Genomic DNA, 19,728 nt, shown 5'->3' on the forward strand with positions numbered 1-19,728 from the left:
TTGTTCAGTGCTGTACATATTTGTTAGTTTCAGTGAGGTCTTCTATACTCTGAAAAATAGTCCCAGCCAATTTCACCTCTCCACATGTAACATCCCCACCAGGCAAGAAGCATTCTGATGAACTCTTGCCTTCATTGCACCAATCTCTATTTAGGTAAGGAGACCAAAATTGTGTGCAATGATCTTGGGTATGGAGCCAAATTGACCCATTTAGTTGTAGTAAGATAAGACATCTTTGCTTCTCTTCTATTCCTTCGATTGGAGCATATCCACATTACAAAATAGGAGGTCCTATGGGTCTTAAGGTAAATTAAAATGGAATAATCACAAGGCCTGACCATGTTAATCCTCGTACATTATGGGAAGCTAGGAAAGAAATTACAGGGGTCTGGCAGAAATGTTTGCATCATCTTTAGTATAGGTGAGGGACCAAAAGACCAGATGGTGGCTAATGTAGTGACTTTATTTAAGATGGGATGCAAGCTCGCGTCAGGGAATTCCAGGTAAGTGGGGAGATCACTGGAAGCGATTCTGAGAGACCAAAACAACCTGCATTTGGAAAAGCAAGGATTGATTAGGGATATTCAGCATTATTCTGATATTCTGGTTAGGCATGTTCATGCATTGAAAATTATCTCATATTTGAGCGTTTTGAACAGGTGATGAAGAGAATTGACGAATGTAGGCAATAGACTTGGCTACGTAGACTCTGGCAAGGGCTTATAGTAATTAGATCACATGGGATCGTGGAGAACTGGCCACTAATAGGCATACAGGTGTGTAAGAAAGAACTGCAGATGCTGGTTGAAATCGAAGGTAGACACAAAATGCTGGAGTAACTCAGCGAGTGAGGCAGCATCTGGAGAGAAGGAATGGGTGACGTTTCTGGCCGAGACCCTTCTTCAGTCTGAAGAAGGATCTCGACCCAAAACGTCACCCAATTGGCTAACAGGACTGTACTCCCCTGTTTTCTGTGAATACCGATTTGCTAAATATATTTGAGGAAGCTAAATTTCTGTGTACAAAGGGTATGAAAGAATATGGGGAGGAAGCAGGAATATAGTATTGAAATAGAGGTTCTGTTGGTATTATTGATTGGTGGAGCAGGTATGAAGGGCTAAATGTCCAATTCCTGCTACAATATTTTGTGTTTTTGGCAAATTTTTTTAGCTTTCCATGAAGACAGACTAAAAGTATGTTATTCAGGCTTATATTTTAAGAATAAGGGGCAGCATTCATAGAATCAGAATTAGTTGAAGATGAGGAATTTCTTCGCTGAGGGCTGAGAATCTTTGGAATTCTCAACTCACAGTGAGCTGTGGTCTTAGTGACCATAAGAATTTGTTAGAACTTTGCATTCTTTTCTAGGGTTCCCTTTTACAAAAAAGTATTAATTTACCTTTTGGTGGTCAGAACAAGATCTAAAATGGGCTGTTCCCTCATCAATTCCTCAACAGACTGACCTAGCAATTCATTTTGTACATGTTCCAGAAGTTATTTCGTAATACAATTTGGTTTGTTCAATCTGCATGCAAATTAAAGTTCCCCGCGATTTACTATATTATCTGTGTCGCACGTGCATTTAATTTGCACGTGTATATGAAACCCTTCATCACAACTACTATTTGGAGATCTATGAACAACTCTCGTCAATGCTTTCTGCCCCTGCTACTCTATAACTTCATCAAAAGTGATTCTAATTCTGAAGAAGAACCTCCGAAGCCAAGGTCCTTTCAGTCCGTTTGTAGTAGCATTTTTCACATCTTTTTAGCTTTAACCTACATCATCATCACAGTGACGCAGTGGTGCTGGTTACCGACGGTGACGGACGCACCACGCATCTCTGTCCTCCAGTTCCTGCGGACTTCCACTGCGCTGAAAGTATAGAATTTTGGTGTGTGTGTGTGCTTTATCATCATTCCTTACAATGCTGTGTATGACAATGATCGCAACTTCTACTGAAGTGTGGATGGCCGTTGGCTCGCTAGAAGCTCATCCGCCTTTTGACGGGTCTTGTTTTTGGTCCTGCTGGGGGTCCACAGCCCCCTCCTCACCTGGCAAACCAGGTGGGGGAGACTGTTTAGTTGCCGACTATCCGACCATGGAGCAGGTAGCACGGGATTACATGGTACCCTTGGCGGAGGGAACTCCCCCTACCTGATCTACCTAAACGGCAAATACCCAAGGATATTTAGTTCACAAGTTTGATCACCATGCAAACATGTTTCTATAAAAACAGCAATTAAATTAGCTCCATTTGCTATTATTTGTACCTTTAATTCACACTTTGCAGATTTATTTGAAGATAAATTTGACCTTTCAGTTTTTCCAAACTCTAATCTCATTTGCTGGTTATGTGAAATATTTCAACATTATGGAGGAAAGTCCAAAGTACAAAATATAGCTTTAAAAAAAAATTGCTGCCATTATCCCCCACTCTATATTCTGCTTCAAGTGAAAACTTCATTTTAATCTTTTTTGAAAGCTATAAAGTTACCCGTATCTCGTTTTAGCTGGCTGGCAGGACAGGTTTTTCTACAATGCTATGTTGTCTATCCATATTTGTAAAGGCTGTTGATAGCGAGACTATTACTTGCAAAGAGCAAGTTTTATTTACACTCTGTTCTAGTCCCCAAATACCGATGGAGAATCGAGCAGGTAATTGCCATATCGGCCCGTGTCTACATTTGTGTCTGATGGCTTTCCTGCCTATTTTTGTGGGTTTTGTCCCATTATTGAAGATATGAATTTGTACTGAGCCAAGCCATAAAATTAAAACAGCAGCTGGAGTCTTAATATTTCCCTACAATAGTGTAATTGTAATAAATTCAGCTGATGGAGAACCATATACAGATGTACTCGCTTTTGAAATAGTTTGTCATCTGTTTTCCCTTGGTTAATAATAGGATGTACATTTCAAATGATATCTGACCAAATAAAAATTATCATGTACTCTATTTTAAAATCGGGCAGAATATTGTCTGGAGAGTTTTGGAAAGCCTCTTCTGGGAGTTTAGTGAAAGTGCAAGATGGGATAATTCTGCTTGGTGTCAGGAAGCAAAAAATGATGATCTTTAAGAGAATGCAAAGAGGCATATTGTGCAGCTGGTGTTTTCAAGAGGGAGTCTAGCCTTGCTGGGCAGCAGGGGATGGTTAAATTAGAGATGTGGTACAAAGTTTAGTAGGGCGGGCAGGGCAAGTGCCTTCAGAATCGAGAAATGGGAAAGTCAAGAAGGGCAGGGAAAGCTGAGTTGCAGGGAAAGAGGCAACATCATTTGCAGAAAGTTAAGAGGGAAATAAGAGAAATAAAAAGAATTGACCAGAGCAGTGGCCCGAATGGATAGGTTTAGGTTTATTATTGTCGTGTGTATCGAGGGACAGTGAGAAACTTTGGTATGCATGCTATCCAATCAAATCGGATAATACTATACATGAATACAATAGAGCCGGACCCGAGTACAATAGGTAGAACAATAAGAAAGATTACAAGTGCCAAATATAATTCTCAGCATTGTATAGTTCCAGAGACAAAGTCCAATGTCTGTAATGAGGTAGTGGTGAATCTGACAGCATCCTAGCTTGGCCCTAGTGGGTGAGTTGCTGCAGTAGGGGGAAGATAATCTTTTTTTTTTAAAAGATCCTTTGGTGATGATCCAAAGGAAATTCACCAGGCTAGTTCCTGGGATGAGAGGGTAGTCCACCAAAGAAAGACCAAATAGTTGAAGCCGATATTCCTTGGAGTTTTGAAGAATGAGGGTGACCTTAATCAAATGTATAAGAACTGAACAGTACTGAATAGAGTAGGTGTTGGGATGTTTTCACCAGTAGGACTGTCTTGAATGTAGAATCTGACTTCATGACAAAGGCCTGTCATTTAAAACTGAGATGCATAGAATTTTCTTCGTCTAGAGAGTGGTGAATCTCTGGAATTCCTTGCCCTGGTGGAAGCTGCATCAATAGAAGTATTTAGTGTGGATGTGGATTAACATTTGATCGATCAAGGAACAGAGGGAAATGGAGAATTGGCACTGTAGTTGAGACCTATTTAGATAAGCCATGATCATAGAAACATAGAAATTAGGTGCAGGAGTAGGCCATTCGGCCCCTCGAGCCTGCACCGCCATTCAATATGATCATGGCTGATCATCCAACTCGGTATCCAGTACCTGCCTTCTCTCCATACCCTCTGATCCCCTTGGCCCCCTTAAATATAGCCAATGAACTGGCCTCAACTACCCTCTGTGGCAGAGAGTTCCAGAGATTCACCACTCTCTGTGTGAAAAAAGTTCTCCTCATCTCGGTTTTAAAGGATTTCCCCCTTATCCTTAAGCTGTGACCCCTTGTCCTGGACTTCCCCAAGATTGGGAACAATCTTCCTGCATCTAGCCTGTCCACCCCCTTAAGAATTTTGTAAGTTTCTATAAGATCCCCTCTCAATCTCCTAAATTCTAGAGAGTATAAACCAAGTCTATCCAGTCTTTTCTTCATAAGACAGTCCTGACATCCCAGGAATCAGTCTGGTGAACCTTCTCTGCACTCCCTCTATGGCAATAATGTCCTTCCTCAGATTTGGAGACCAAAACTGTACGCAATACTCCAGGTGTGGTCTCACCAAGACCCTGTACAACTTCAATAGAACCCCCCTGCTCCTATACTCAAATCCTTTTGCTATGAAAACCAACATACCATTCGCTTTCTTTACTGCCTGCTGCACCTGCATGCCTACCTTCAATGACTGGTGTACCATGACACCCAGGTCTCGCTGCATCTCCCCCTTTCCCAATCGGCCACCATTTAGATAATAGTCTGCTTTCCTGTTTTTCCCACCAAAATGGATAACCTCACATTTATCCACATTATACTGCATTTTCCAAACATCTGCCCACTCACCCAGCCTATCCAAGTCTCCTTGCAGTCTCCTAGCATCCTCCTCACAGCTAACACTGCCCCCCAGCTTAGTGTCATCCGCAAACTTGGAGATATTGCCTTCAATTCCCTCATCCAGATCATTAATATATATTGTAAATAGCTGGGGTCCCAGCACTGAGCCTTGCGGTACCCCACTAGTCACTGCCTGCCATTGTGAAAAGAACCCGTTTACTCCTACTCTTTGCTTCCTGTTTGCCAGCCAGTTCTCTATCCACATCAATACTGAACCCCCAATGCCGTGTACTTTAAGTTTGTATACTAATCTCTTATGTGGGACCTTGTCGAAAGCCTTCTGGAAGTCCAGATACACCACATCCACTGGTTCTCCCCTAACCACGCTACTAGTTACATCCTCGAAAAATTCTATAAGATTCGTCAGACATGATTTACCTTTCGTAAATCCATGCTGACTTTGTCCAATGATTTCACCACTTTCCAAATGTGCTGCTATCCCATCTTTAATAACTGACTAGCGGATTCCCCACTACCGATGTTAGACTAACTGGTCTGTAATTCCCCGTTTTCTCTTTCCCTCCCTTCTTAAAAAGTGGGGTTACGTTTGCTACCCACCAATCCTCAGGAACTACTCCAGAATCTAAAGAGTTTTGAAAGATTATTACTAATGCATCCACTATTTCTGGAGCTACTTCCTTAAGTACAGTGGTATGCAGCCCATCTGGCCCTGGGGATTTATCGGCCTTTAATCCATTCAATTTACCCAACACCACGTCCCGACTAACCTGGATTTCACTCAATTCCTCCAACTCCTTTGACCCGCGGGCCCCTGCTATTTCCGGCAGATTATTTATGTCTTCCTTTGTGAAGACGAAACCAAAGTAGTTATTCAATTGGTCTGCCATATCCTTGTTCCCCATGATCAACTCACCTGTTTCTGACTGCAAGGGACCTACATTTGTTTTAACTCATCTCTTTCTTTTCACATATCTATAAAAACTTTTACAGTCAGTTTTTATGTTCCCTGCCAGTTTTCTTTCATAATCCATTTATCCTTTCCTAATAAGCCCTTCGTCCTCCTCTGCTGGTCTCTGAATTTCTCCCAGTCCTCCGGTATGCTGCTTTTTCTGGCTAATTTGTACGCATCATCCTTCGCTTTGATACTATCCCTGATTTCCCTTGTTATCCACGGATGCACTACCTTCCCTGATTTATTCTTTTGCCAAACTGGGATGAACAATTTTTGTAGTTCATCCATGTAATCTTTAAATGTCTTCCATTGCATATCCACCGTCAACCCTTTTAGAATTAATTGCCAGTTAATCTTGGCCAATTCACGTCTCATACCCTCAAAGTTACCTTTCTTTAAGTTCAAAACCATTGTTTCTGAATTAACAATATCACTCTCCATCCTAATGAAGAACTCAACCATATTATGGTCGCTCTTGCCCAAGGGGCCACGCACAACAAGACTACTAACTAACCCTTCCTCATTACTCAATACCCAGTCTAAAATAGCCAGCTCTCTCGTTGGTTCCTCCACATGTTGATTTAGATAACTATCCCGCATACATTCCAAGAAATCCTCTTCCTCAGCACCCCTGCCAATTTGATTCACCCAATCTATATGTAGACTGAAGTCACCCATTATAACTGCTTTGCCTTTGTCGCACGCATTTCTAATTTCCTGTTTGATACCATCTCCAACTTCACTACTACTGTTAGGTGGCCTGTACACAACACCCACCAGCGTTTTCTGCCCCTTAGTGTTTCGCAGCTCTACCCATACCGATTCCACATCCTCCAAACTAATGTCCTTCCTTTCCATTGCGTTAATCTCCCCTCTAACCAGCAACGCTACCCCACCTCCTTTTCCTTTCTCTCTATCCCTCCTGAATATTGAATATCCCTGGATGTTCAGCTCCCAGCCTTGGTCACCCTGGAGCCATGTCGCCGTGATCCCAACTATATCATAATCATTAATGGTTATCTGCACGTTCAACTCATCCACCTTATTACGAATACTCCTTGCATTGAGACACAAAGCCTTCAGGCTTGTTTTTACAACTCTCTTACTCCTTATACAATTATGTTGAGAAGTGGCCCTTTTTGATTTTTGCCCTGGTTTTGTCTGCCTGCCACTTTTACTTTTCACCTTGCTACCTATTGCTTCTACCCTCATTTTACACCCTCCTGCCTCTCTGCTCTTGTACCCATATTAAATGGTGGGGCAGGCTTGATGGCCTACTACCTCCTGGTGTGCTTGTGTTATCCATTTATTCATTTAATACATATCTGATTCTTCTTGTCAACTGTGATGCTAGTCAATGTATTTTCTTGATTTAAATCCCATTGTCTGGTCTGAATTCCAGCGATAAGTTGCAAGCTGCATGATGTAACTGATTTTATAAATTCCAGCTGCCTTTGTGTCTGTCTGAGACTTTAAGCTGCTGAACAGAAGCATTTTTAGGTTTGGTTTACACTTAAAAACTACAGTATTTATGCAGTGCTGTGTTATCTGTAACCACTATGACAGTGTTAGAATGCTTGGCTGTGTGCATCTGCAGTAAAAATGTGAGTGATGACTTGGAAAAACAATTTAGGCCAAGGAGAAAGAAACTAAACTTGGCTGGCAGTGCAGACTTGTCTGCCTCTCAATGGGTGTTGTTGATAGACTTCTCTTTGTGAGTAAGCTTTCAGAATTATTTTCATGTCCTTTTCTTTTTGTTCCCTTATGGACTTTTTTTGGCTGCTTTTTTTCCTTCTCGTGCCCTTGTACTTTACCATTAAATCCCAAAATTTGGTGCTGTCGGGAGATAATTATTCAATAATTTGTGTGTCACTGAGATACAAAGTTTCAATATTTTCCTCCTCTCCATATTCTCCTCGCACTCCTGCTTCACCACCAAAAACGAAAATTTCACTTTTATGTGATTTATACTTAATGCAGAATTTGCAATTGGATTTGATCTCCCCACTCTAACTTAATAGTTGACTTGTTTATTGATGTGCAATATCATGAAATTGCCTAGTCATTAATGGAAGCAGTCCTTAGCGTTACTAGCTCTCAGGCTATTGTGTCGTTTTCAGTAAGGCAAGCTGAACCAAAAAAAACAAAATCTGAAATGCATAATATTTTATCACTTTTCCCAGTTCTGAATGAAGAGCCTTTGACCTGAAATTTATTTTTCCCTACAGACGCTGTCAGACCATTGAATGTTTTCAGCTTTTTTGCTTTCAAACAAAAATGGGTTAATTGGAGTATTGTCACCCTGCTATATGAAGCATTTCACTAAGTTGGAAAGAGTGCTGGGAAGACTTATGGGCCTGTCCCACGAGCATGCGACCTGCATGCGGCAAGCGTGACCAAACCGGAAGCATGGGCCGCGTGGAGGAGTTTTTGAACGCAGTCAGTTTTTCGGAGACCAGCTCCACTCAACTCCATACGGCTCCGGCGATCGAAGTGGGACCGGGCCCGCGACGCTGTACGGCTCAAGCGACCACGTTAGGTCGTGCTTGCCGCATGGAGTCGCATACTCATGGGACAGGCCCTTTATGAGGATGTTGTCAAGACTTGAGGGCCTGAGCTATTGAGAGGTTAGGCAGGCTAGGACTTTATTTCTTGGAGCAAGGGAGGCTGAGGGATCTTATAGAGGTGTCTTTTACCCAGAGTAGGGGAACCAGAGGACAAAGGTTTCAGATGAGAATGGAAAGATTTAATAAGAACCTGAGGGACAGTGTTTTCCACAAAGAGGGAGTGGTGGGTACATGGAAAAAGTTTCCAGAGGAGTAGTTGAAGCACGTACTGTAACAGCTTTGTGAAACATTTGGACAGGTACATGGATAGGAAAGGTTTAGAGGGATATGGGCCAAACGGGGGAAGGTTGGACTAGTGTACATGGGGCATCTTATAACCATATAACAATTACAGCACGGAAACAGGCCATCTCGGCCCTACAAGTCTGTGCCGAACAATTATTTTCCCCTAGTCCCATCTACCTGCACTCAGACCATAACCCTCCATTCCTTTCCCATCCATATACCTATCCAATTTATTTTTAAATGATAAAATCGAACCTGCCTCCACCACTTCCACTGGAAGCTCATTCCACACAGCTACCACTCTCTGAGTAAAGAAGTTCCCCCTCGTGTTACCCCTAAACTTCTGTCCCTTGATTCTGAAGTCATGTCCTCTTGTTTGAATCTTCCCTACTCTCAATGGGAAAAGCTTATCCACGTCAACTCTGTCTATCTCTCTCATCATTTTTAAAGACTCTATCAAGTCCCCCCCTTAACCTTCTGCGCTCCAGAGAATAAAGACCTATTTTATTCAACCTCTATCTTGGTTGGCATGGTGTAGTTAGGCCAACACCCTGTTTCTCTACTATATGACACTGACTCTAAATTTTGGATGGGTTTCTCGATTTTACATTTTCCTTTTGTACGACTGAGATTTCCACTTGAATTTTTTTTAACTTCTGATGTCATTTATTTTACTGGCATATTTGATATCCTGATGACTAATCAAATGACAGGTGTTATATGCTTTTATCTATCATATAACTATAATCAAAGAGGGAAGAAGTAGTTTTATTTTTGAGATTTTTACAGTTTGGCAAAAAATTAATTGTCTTTATTAGACGTGATAGAAGGCATTGAGTGGAAAAGCAAATATAAATATTCTGTGTATGTCTTCATATTGAAAGGTGCATACAGATGCTCTCTTTTTTGGTTTGCACTTGCTTATATGAATTGGCTATTACAAGGAACAACTGAGATCCTCTAAATCTTGACGAGTGCTGCTTGTTTTCAAGGCTTTGTTCCTCACTACAGGGTGGTGCGGTGAAGCAAGTTTGGTGCAGTCCCCTTCTCTCAAACCTGCTGCAGCTCGCGTTCCAAATTCATTTATCGGTTCCAGAAATTGGATTCAAGTTGTAGTCGCGTCCTTTTTAATCTTATTTCATCTAATTTCTTAATGTTTGTAGAGTCAAGATGTTAAGAGTTGCCAGGTTGCACCATGTATAAATCAACAATTAGATTTGTCAATGTTGACAGATTGACTGAAATCCAGATAGGATTATTTTTGGATCGCTTAATTATGGATGGGGAGCATTGCTTTTGTCGATCTCTTATTCCTTTGAGAACTGACTTGGAAAGATGCTTTAAACCCATCCGGTCTGATGTATTCAAGAGAGTTAGATATAGCTCTTAAGGCGAACGGAATCAAGGGAAATGGGAAGAAAGCAGGAACAGGGTACTGATTTTGGATGATTAGCCAATGGCCGTGCTGCCTCGAAGGGTCAAATAGCCTACTCCTGTACTTATTTTCTATGTTTCTATGCAATACAGTTGTCCCCATTAGTCTCATTCCTTCCTTATCCTCTTCCCCTGAAGCCCATCAGTTTATTTCCTCGCACATAGCCGCTGACTTTCCCCTCTTCATTCCTGCATTAAGGCACATTTACCATAGCCATTTAATCTATCAGGATGTCTTTGGTATGTGGGATAAAACCAGGAAATGAATGGAGTCATGAGGGAGAAAATGCAACTCCTGAGGTCAGAATCAAACGCTACGTTGCTCCAGGGATCTGCAACGACAGAAACTGCTGCAACGCTATTCTGTCTCAGCTAAATCGGGATTTCTTGATCCAAGAAATGTCATGTATTGGTGCCTCGCTTCAGTTAGTAGATGCTGAAATGTGGAAGGAAAGAAGGAAGTATTTTGAAGAATTATCATAGAACGATCAAATTTTTGCTGAATTGGAGATGGGTGAGGAGAACTTTAGTGACTTTTAGCAAAATATTATTTCTAGCTTTAGAACCAAAAGACACCCTGGGCATGTGTTAAGGCAGAAAGTATCAGAAGGAAAATTGTTCAGCTCTCAGTATCTTGAAGCCCATCAAACATTGAAGTTAAGATAAACTTGCATTTCTGTCAATAGTTCAGAGGGATGGAAAAGGCAGTCATTTTGGCTAATTTTATTTCAAGGTGTACAAAAAGAAGTGGTCATGCATGTTGTCAGAGGTGATGAAGCCATTTCAGAATGTATGCAGTTCTGGAAAGGGTCGTGGTGAAATGAACAACAATTATTTGGAGTGGATAAATGGAAAATTGGAAGAGTTTTGTGGCCATAATATTATCTTTGGAAAGGTTACTTAAAATTTATGCTGTATTTTAAATTTAAGCAAGTGTATTCCAAGTGCAATATCTGTGACTGCAGCAGTGGTGGACACATTTATGGTTGAATTATTTAGAGTACATCAGCAATTGGGAAATAAAGATCACAACATTGTGTTCAATACAAGAATATGCAAGGGCAATGGTGAATCAATGAGTATTGGCCTTTACCATTCTGGGCATTGTGTCATTGGGATGAAAGGGAATATGGCCACAATTAATTGTGTAGAGATTACTAAACAGCAGGTTCCCGGAACAACATTGGAAAATCCACAAATGCATTGCTTATGGTCTAAAATGAATATGCATGTCAAGGCCAATAAATATTGGTTTACCAGATTTGTCCTGAGTAGCTCAAGGCAACCACGACTGTTGGTCTGATATACTCATCCATAGATTATAGCCAGCACAACCAGCAAGATGCATGCTATTTTATGGGCTGTGAATTTCCCAGCAGGGGAGAACAGCATGCAGGCTTAGATAGTTGTTGGCAGCTTTGTTTTCCATGTTTTAAGAGCATGGAAAGTTTTCAGTAATTTAAAAATATTTTCTGCAAGAGTCCAAGCCTTTAAAAAAAAAAAAAAAACACGACTTGGGCACAAACTCAAATTTGAGCAAAACAAACCCCGCACAAGTCATGTCTTGGATGCAAAATTGGAAGCGTTTTGTGGCCATATTTTCTTTGGAAAGGTTACTTAAAATTTGAGCTGTATTTTAAATGTAAGCAAGTGTATTCAAATAGCATATCTGTGATTGCAGGAGTGGTGGACACATCTGTGGTTAAATGAAGGCTTTGCTTCCTGGATTGAGTATCTGTGTGTTGATCACTGCTTCCCAGAATATGATATCTGGACCCAGTTTGTATCGGTTGACTACGCACGAGCACTAGAACTTGATGCCCTTGACAGCAGCCATCCAATTGAGGTAAGCCTGTTCTCCTCCTTTCAAGTTCTCTGGAAATGCCAGTAATGGTCTGTTGCTGTAATCCACACCAAGCCATGAACATATGTTTTGCAACATGGGCTTTAAAGTTTTTCAAATGAACAATATTTGTTCAGAATCGTTTTCTACGCTTTGTATAATTTAACTTTGTTTCATGAAATCAATGTGTTTGCATTCATATTTTTAAATGACTTTCTACCTGTGCGGCACAGCGTTAGATCTGCTGCCTCACAGCGTTAAGAGAGCCCAGGTTCAATCCTGATTGTGGATGCTGTCTGTGTGGAGTTTGCATGTTCTCCCTGTGACCACATGGGTTTCCTCTAGGTGCTCAGATTTCTTGGCACATCGTAAAGAGGTGTGGGTTAGTAGATTAATCAGCCTCTGTTATATTTTCATCTTGTATGCAAGATATGATTGGGAAAGTGGGATAATGTAGAACTAGTGTGAATATGAGATTGATGGTTAATGTGGGCAGAAGGGCCTGTTTCATGCTATATCTCAAATCTAAACTAAACTTTATATTTAAGCTAATTATCCCTGTAATTTGTTTTCTCTCTTGTTCAATTCAGTGGGCATCAACAGCCCTTGCAGTTCATAACTGGTTGTTCTGTTGGCCAAGGTAATGAAGACAATCTGGTCCGCTTGCAAAATTATTGATATTGGGATTGTCCCGAAAATGAGGATCTTTCAGTCAGCATTGTTATGTACTTTCCAGTAAAAGTCCCTAAATAGCAATTGGATATAAGAATCCTGGTTAAATTCCTGGCCCAGGGACACAGTGCAATGTTTTAGATGTCCCAGAAAGATATGCAGCAGATTTAGTGGGTTTATCCTACTAATTTGTTATTTTGTTCAGCTATTCTTCAGGCCAAAACTCCCAAAATGGTGCAAGCCACCGTCTTTCAACTGTTTTGGAAGCAGTCTGACAGTGCATTCTGCTGTGTAACATTGATGTAATTAATTAAATTGAGATATGGAGCTTGTGATGGGGAATTTAATTTGGAAGATAGTTTTTCAGACATTATTACATTTTTCTCATCAATTATTTCCTCTGCCAAATTGGTGCCCTTGCTGAAATATTAATTAGCCTGGAAAGTAGGATGCTAAAGACAAAACACAGCCAATTAATAATAGGTTTAACTATTCTGACACACATCTGAGTTTTGTTAAGTGTATGATCACTAATTGAGTCAGCGCTGCATTGGTACTATTAAGCTTTGCCTGAAATCATCTCTGTGGATGAGGTTAAATGTATCGGCATATGGGAGATTAAATAGTGACATTATTGTTGCTCGGAACTAAAATAATTTGCTCAGTCACCCCCCCATTTCTATGATATTGCTTAAACTGAATGGAAAGCTTTTAAGAATGTTTTTTCTTTGCACACAAGCTGCTCTATCATGATTCTGTTGATGCCCCTCAAGCTAGTCATGGTACTGGACTGAACCATTAACTAAGTCAAGTATCTTTGCTGTTCAAACTAAACATTGGGTTTGTTTTATGCAGGGATACATTCCACAGACAAAAGAAAACACAATCAATAAAACACCAGCTAACTTGGTCTACTTGCGGTCAATTATTTTTCATTCTGAATTCCAAAGATCCCCTGTAACAACATTGAGTTCATGCAGCAATATCACAAGAGGAAGCATGGAAATAATATATAGAAAGTAAATGGAGACACAAGAATTTAGAATGAAAACATAAACTTGGAATGTGGGGTTTATACTCTTCCTGAATGCTTTGCTTCATTTCCCTTCTTTCCATTAATCCTTTAACGTGAGATAAAACACTTGGATCTCTGGCAGATATTTTTTTAAATTGGAATAAATCCCTGGTTCGTCATTATAATGAAGAATATAAATGTGTCAGCACGATAGAGATGTATGCATATGTTGGGGAGATGCACTACTGTTCAGGGCGCTTGTCACAGCAGCACCTGGAGGACATAGATTTATATGGTGTGGAAACAGGCCTGTCTTTAGCATCCTACTTTCCAGGCCAACTTGCCCTTGTCAATCAACATACCCCATCTACACCAGTCCTATCTGCCTGAGTGGGTCATATCTCTCTAAACCTATCCTATCCATGACTGAATGCTTCTTGTGCATTGTGCTAGCAACTGTCTCAACTACCTCCTCCGGCAGCTCGTTCCATACACCCACCACCCTTTGTGTAACAAAAAAAATCCATCAGGTTCCAATTAAATCGTTCCCTCCTCACCTTGGTAAAGGAGGCACAATGCTATGCTTGCCTTCATCGGTCATGGAATCAAATGTAAATATAAAAGTAGGATGATACAAAAGTTAGTGGTTTTGCAGATCGTGAAGGTTGTGAACGATTGCAGCAGGATCTGGAGCGATTGGCCAGGTGGGTGGAGGAATGGTTGATGGCATTTAATACAGAGAAGTGTGAGGTGTTGCATTTTGGGACACAGTAAATGGTAGGCCCCTGGGACATGTAGAACAGAGGGATCTAGGAGTACAGGTGCATGGTTCCTTGAAGGTCGAGTCGCAGGTGGATAAGGTGGTCAAAAAGGCTTTTGGCACTTTGGCCTTCAACAGTCAGAGTATTGAGTATAGACGTTGGGAGGTGATGTTGCAGTTGTATAAGATGTTGGTGAGACCGCATTTAGAATATTGCGTTCAGTTCTGGGCACCATGTTATAGGAAAGATATTGTTAAGCTTGAAAGGGATCAGAAAAGATTTACGAGGATGTTGCCAGGACTAGAGGGTGTGAACTATAGGGAGAGGTTAAGTAGGATGGGTCTCCATTCCTTGCAGCGTAGGAGGATGAGGACCAGAGGACATAGGTTCAAGGTGAAAGGGGAAAAGATTCAATAGGAATCTGATGGGTAACTTTTTCACACAGTTCACACGGTGGGTGTATGGAACAAGCTGCCAGAGGAGATAGTTGAGGCTGGGACTATCCCATTGTTTAAGAAACAGTTGGACAGGTACATGGATCCAGCGCAGGCAGGTGGGACTAGTGAGGCAGGGACATTATTGGCGAGTTGGGCCGAAGGGCCTGTTTCCACACTGTATGACTCTATGACTCTAGGAAGTCTTGTAGTTCTATAAAACTTTGGTTAGGCTGCATTTGGAGTGTTGTGTAGTTGTGGTCTCTGTTTCAGGACGGAAGTGGAAACTTTGGAGACAGTGCAGAAGTGGTTTATTAGGATGTGGCCTCGAATGTCTTGAGGTCCTGCAAGGCAATATATAAACTCAAGCTGCTTAAGAATAAGAATTGGAGTGTAAACCTGACACGCCCAATTTTTAAAATTGCATAACACTTAGTTGGTATTCATATTTTCATATGTAGAATGAATTTACTTCCACTATTGACGATATTCTTCCTTTTAACCAACGTTAAGAGATGTATTTATTTTAAAGGTCGCAGTAGGGCATCCGGCAGAAGTGGATGAAATATTTGATGCAATTTCTTATAGCAAAGGAGCATCAGTAATTCGAATGCTGCACAATTACATTGGTGATGTGGTAAGATTCTTTAAGCATAACTTAGTGATAAGTGTTACAGTGATTTGTGCTTCCATGTTTAAACAGATTGAGCTTCGCAAGAGTTCAAAAATGCAGCTTGTTTTGATGTTTGTTCGTAAGCTGGCAATTAGATATTAATATTGCAGCAAGGATAACTATTTAAGTGATCAATATATACAGTAGCCTGGCCTGGGAGTGAGGTGTGTTTGCATTTGTCCCAGCTATTTTTATATCTCTACCTCCCCATTACTCTTTTAGATGTTAGCTATGTCTGAATGAGCAGCGTTCGTGCCTGAGTTGGCTCATTGTGGCCTCACACCCAGTTCCAGAGACTATACAAACCCAGGGTAATACCCCACAGTGTTACCAATGATCAGTTGCAGGGTCTGAAGGGGCCATCCTTTGAATATAGCATGTCTGCCAAACACTCTGCTATGAGTGAATAAAAGCAGGATATTTTTCCTATCATCTTGTGCAGTACCTAAAATGGATGAGCTGGTCCTTATCTCACTGTTATTATTGTTGGCAGCTTGCTGCATGCAAACTGACTGCAAACATATTTCCCCAAATCACAACAATGACGAGGCTTTACAAGTAACTCGTTTGTCATAAAGTGTTGCGGAACATCCTACTGTCTTGAAAGATGCCAAATAAATGTTTTATTTTTCATTCTTACGACATAAAAGGTCAAATGAAAGAGTGCAAATACAGAAAATTCTGGAACTACATGTGTGGGACAATCTCTCACTGTAGAGTGGGGAAAAAAAGCAACTTAATCTATGGGGTGTAAGTGGTTCACCAGGACTGCATTCTGATGAAGGGCTTATCCCTGCAGTATTAACCTGTCTTTTTTTTTTCTTTCCATTTAATCCTATTGTTTATGTCTAGTGTTTTGTGTGTATATTTCTTTGTCATAATTTGATTGTAGGTGTAAATGTATTACACCTGTAAGAACTGAGATTCCAGCTATTCAGCTGCTCCACATCAGAGCACAAGTTTGAATCAGAATCTGATTGTCTCTTTTTGGGTGGGTGGGGATGGAAGATGTGAACAAGGGATACCAGGAGGTGATCACTGGCTGAAATTTAATAAGTGCTTGGATATTATGAAAGAAATACAGTTTAGTTCAGTTTAGTACCGAGGTACAGTGAAAAGCTTTTGTTGCAATACAAAATTGTTGCAATACAAAAGTTTGCAGTACATTTGAAGCCTTTGTTAAAACGCGAAGATTGAAATCTCTCCTCTAATACTAACAACCACCGTTACTGCTTTTCTGCGTTCTTAAGTCACATATTACAAGGCGGCATTAATGCCATCAGTTACTTCATGACAATACTCAAACTGCAGCATTATTAATAGAAGTGGAATTACAAAAGAATTTCAAATATTTAATGTTTAAGAAGGAACTGCAGATGCTGGAAAATCGAAGGTAGACAAATATGCTGGAGGAACTCAGCAGGTTCAGCAGCATCTATGGAGCGAAGGAAATAGGCAATGTTTCGGCCCGCTGAGTTTCTCCAGCATTTTTGTCTACCTTAAAATATTTCATTATATTAATGAAACAATTAAATTTCACCATATTGGGTCAGTGTTGAAATGTCTTGTATTGTTATCAGTTTTAAAACTTTAATGTTTTATAGGGTTTGTAGGAGAAACACGGTTCTATTACGGTAGCTTTTGCATGCATTGCTAGACTGGTGCCGGGCTTTTATGTAAACCATGGCTGTAGGCTCCGAGCCGTGTTCATTCACAAACCCCCTTTGCCCACAACCTTAAGTTATGCAGCATCTTGCCACTTGTTCTAGAATTGGGACAAGGAAGCAGGAGGGGTGCAGAAGGGAGTATTGATTGATAAAAATACATCTATTGATGCTCCTGAACACATCATCAGTGATGTAACCTGGGGTCGTTGGGTGTTTCGGGTCTTTCAACATCAGACACCCTCGCCCAGGCGACCCAGCCGTGGTTGATCAGACCACGACTTGTGTTCAGGTGGCATTTGCTCCTCCCCCTCTCCTGATCCAGAGCCATCTTGAGGCCTTCTCCACTGCCTCTGTGGTGTTCTTGATGGCTCTTCTCCTCGCCACTCCGTTGATGCCCAGTGCACTCAAGGCTTTGTAGAGCGATTGCCCTGCAAAACCTCTGCAGCCAACCTCGATGGGCATACGCCTTGCCTTCCAGCCCTGCTTACGGCAGTCTATGACCAGCACTTCATACTTCGTCATCTTCCTCTCGTGGGCCTCAATTTGAATGAATTTGTAATCATTATATACATTTCTGCAGAGTACATAAGAAAAATATGTTTCCGGATCATTAATCTTGATGTCAGTGTTCTTTAGATCTGGCAAGGTTACAGAAACTATTTTGCAGTCTATTACAATGCAAAATTTGTATGAAAGAAAAAGCACAGATCATCCCCTTGACCTTATCAGATGTTTACATAGTCCAGGCATGTGGGCATCAAGATATATGATGAGATACTTGAACCTGAAAGTTTCATAATAAGATCTTCATGTCCTACTTCACGTAGGTGGGCCCAGTTGCATCAGGCCTTGTGCAGGAGTTCATAACAACTCTGAGTATATCTGCAAGTCATGGCAGAGGGCTGAGGAAAAAAATAAACCCTTCAAGGTCAAGTTACAATTCTTTCCATTTTCCTTGGCTGTTGTTTTTGCAGAATTTTAAACAAGAAAACATTTTGAACCATACAGTGCCCTCCCTAATGTTTGGGATAAAGACCCATCATTTATTTATATGCCTCTGTACGCCACAATTTCAGATTTGTAATAGAAAAAAATCATATGTGGTTAAAGTGCACATTGTCAGATTTTAATATAAGCCATTTTTATACATTTTGGTTTCACCATGTAGAAATTATAGCAGTGTTTTATACATACCCCCCCCCCCCCCCCCCCATTTCAGGGCACCATACCATAATGTTTGGGACACAGCAATTCGTTGTCTCTGTACTGTACACTGACAATGACAATTAAAGTTGAATCTGAATCTGAATCAATGTCATGTAAATGAAAGTAGTCATGTTTAGTATTTTGTTGCATATCCTTTGCATACAATGACTGCTTGAAGTCTGCAATTCACCAGATGGACATCACCAGATGTAGCAGCCATCTTTAGCTAATGCTTGTTTTGGGGGCTAGTCACCTTCAGATTTTCTGTTCAGCATGCTCAACGGGTTTCAGATTAGATGATTGACTTGGCCACTCAAGAATTGACCATTTTTTAGCTTTGAAAAACTCCTTTGCTGCTTTAGCAGTATGTTTGGGATCATTGTCTTGCTGTAGAATGAACCGCCGGCCAATGAGTTTTGAGGCATTTGTTTGAACATGATATGTAGGAAGTGTCTATACACTTCAGAATTCATTATGCTACTACCATCAGCAGTTGTATCATCAATGAAGATAAGTGAGCCAGTACCTTCAGCAGCCATACATGCCCAGGCCATAACACCCCCACCACCGTGTTTCACAGATGAGGTGGTATGCTTTGGATCTTGGGCAGTTCCTTCTCTCCTCCATACTTTGCTCTTGCTATCACTCTGATATAAGTTAATCTTTGTCTCATCTGTCCACAAGACCTTTTTCCAGAACTGTGGTTGCTCTTTTAAGTACTTCTTGACAAACTGTAACCCGGCCATCCTATTTTTACGGCTAACCAGTCAGTGGTTTACATCTCGCAGTGTAGCCTCTGTATTTTTGTGGGTAAAGCTTCTGTGGACAGTGGTCATTGACAAATCCACACCTGACTCCTAAAGAGTATTTTGGATCTGTCGGACAGGTGTTTGGGCGTTTTTCTTTATTATAGAGAGAATTCTGTCATCAGCTGAGGAGGTCTTCCTTGGCCTGCCAGTCCTTTTGCGATTAGTAAGCTCACCAGTGCTCTCTTTTTTAACGATGTTCCAAACAGTTGATTTTGGTAAGCCTAAGGTTTGGCAGATGTCTCTAACAGTTTAATTCTTGTTTCTCAGTCTCATAATGGCTTCTTTGACTTTCATTGGCACAATTTCAGTCCTTATGTTGAGGAACAGCAAAAAAAGTTTCCAAAGGTGATGGAAAGTCTGGAGGAAAGACTAGGTGCTGAGAGCTCTCTTATACCTGCATGAAGGAGGCAATTAAACACACCTGAGCAATTACAAACACATGTGAAGCCATGTGTCCCAAACATGGTGCTCTAAAATGGGGGGACTAGGTATAAACACAGCTGTATTT

The 19,728-nt window shown here is 40.9% G+C and overlaps 1 protein-coding gene across 3 annotated transcripts in view; it reads left to right on the forward strand.

The window, feature by feature from the left end:
- The window catches only part of npepps (aminopeptidase puromycin sensitive), a 159,106-nt gene that overhangs the window by 79,576 nt on the left and 59,802 nt on the right, over positions 1 to 19,728 (forward strand). For all 3 annotated transcript variants that reach the window (XM_055656842.1, XM_055656843.1, XM_055656844.1), the window contains 2 exons: positions 11,822 to 11,986; positions 15,398 to 15,502. In XM_055656842.1, the coding sequence (XP_055512817.1) occupies positions 11,822 to 11,986; positions 15,398 to 15,502 (270 nt within the window). The remainder of the gene's footprint in view (positions 1 to 11,821; positions 11,987 to 15,397; positions 15,503 to 19,728) is intronic.

Source organism: Leucoraja erinacea, chromosome 27 (assembly GCF_028641065.1).
Source record: "Leucoraja erinacea ecotype New England chromosome 27, Leri_hhj_1, whole genome shotgun sequence".
NCBI lineage: Eukaryota > Metazoa > Chordata > Chondrichthyes > Rajiformes > Rajidae > Leucoraja > Leucoraja erinaceus.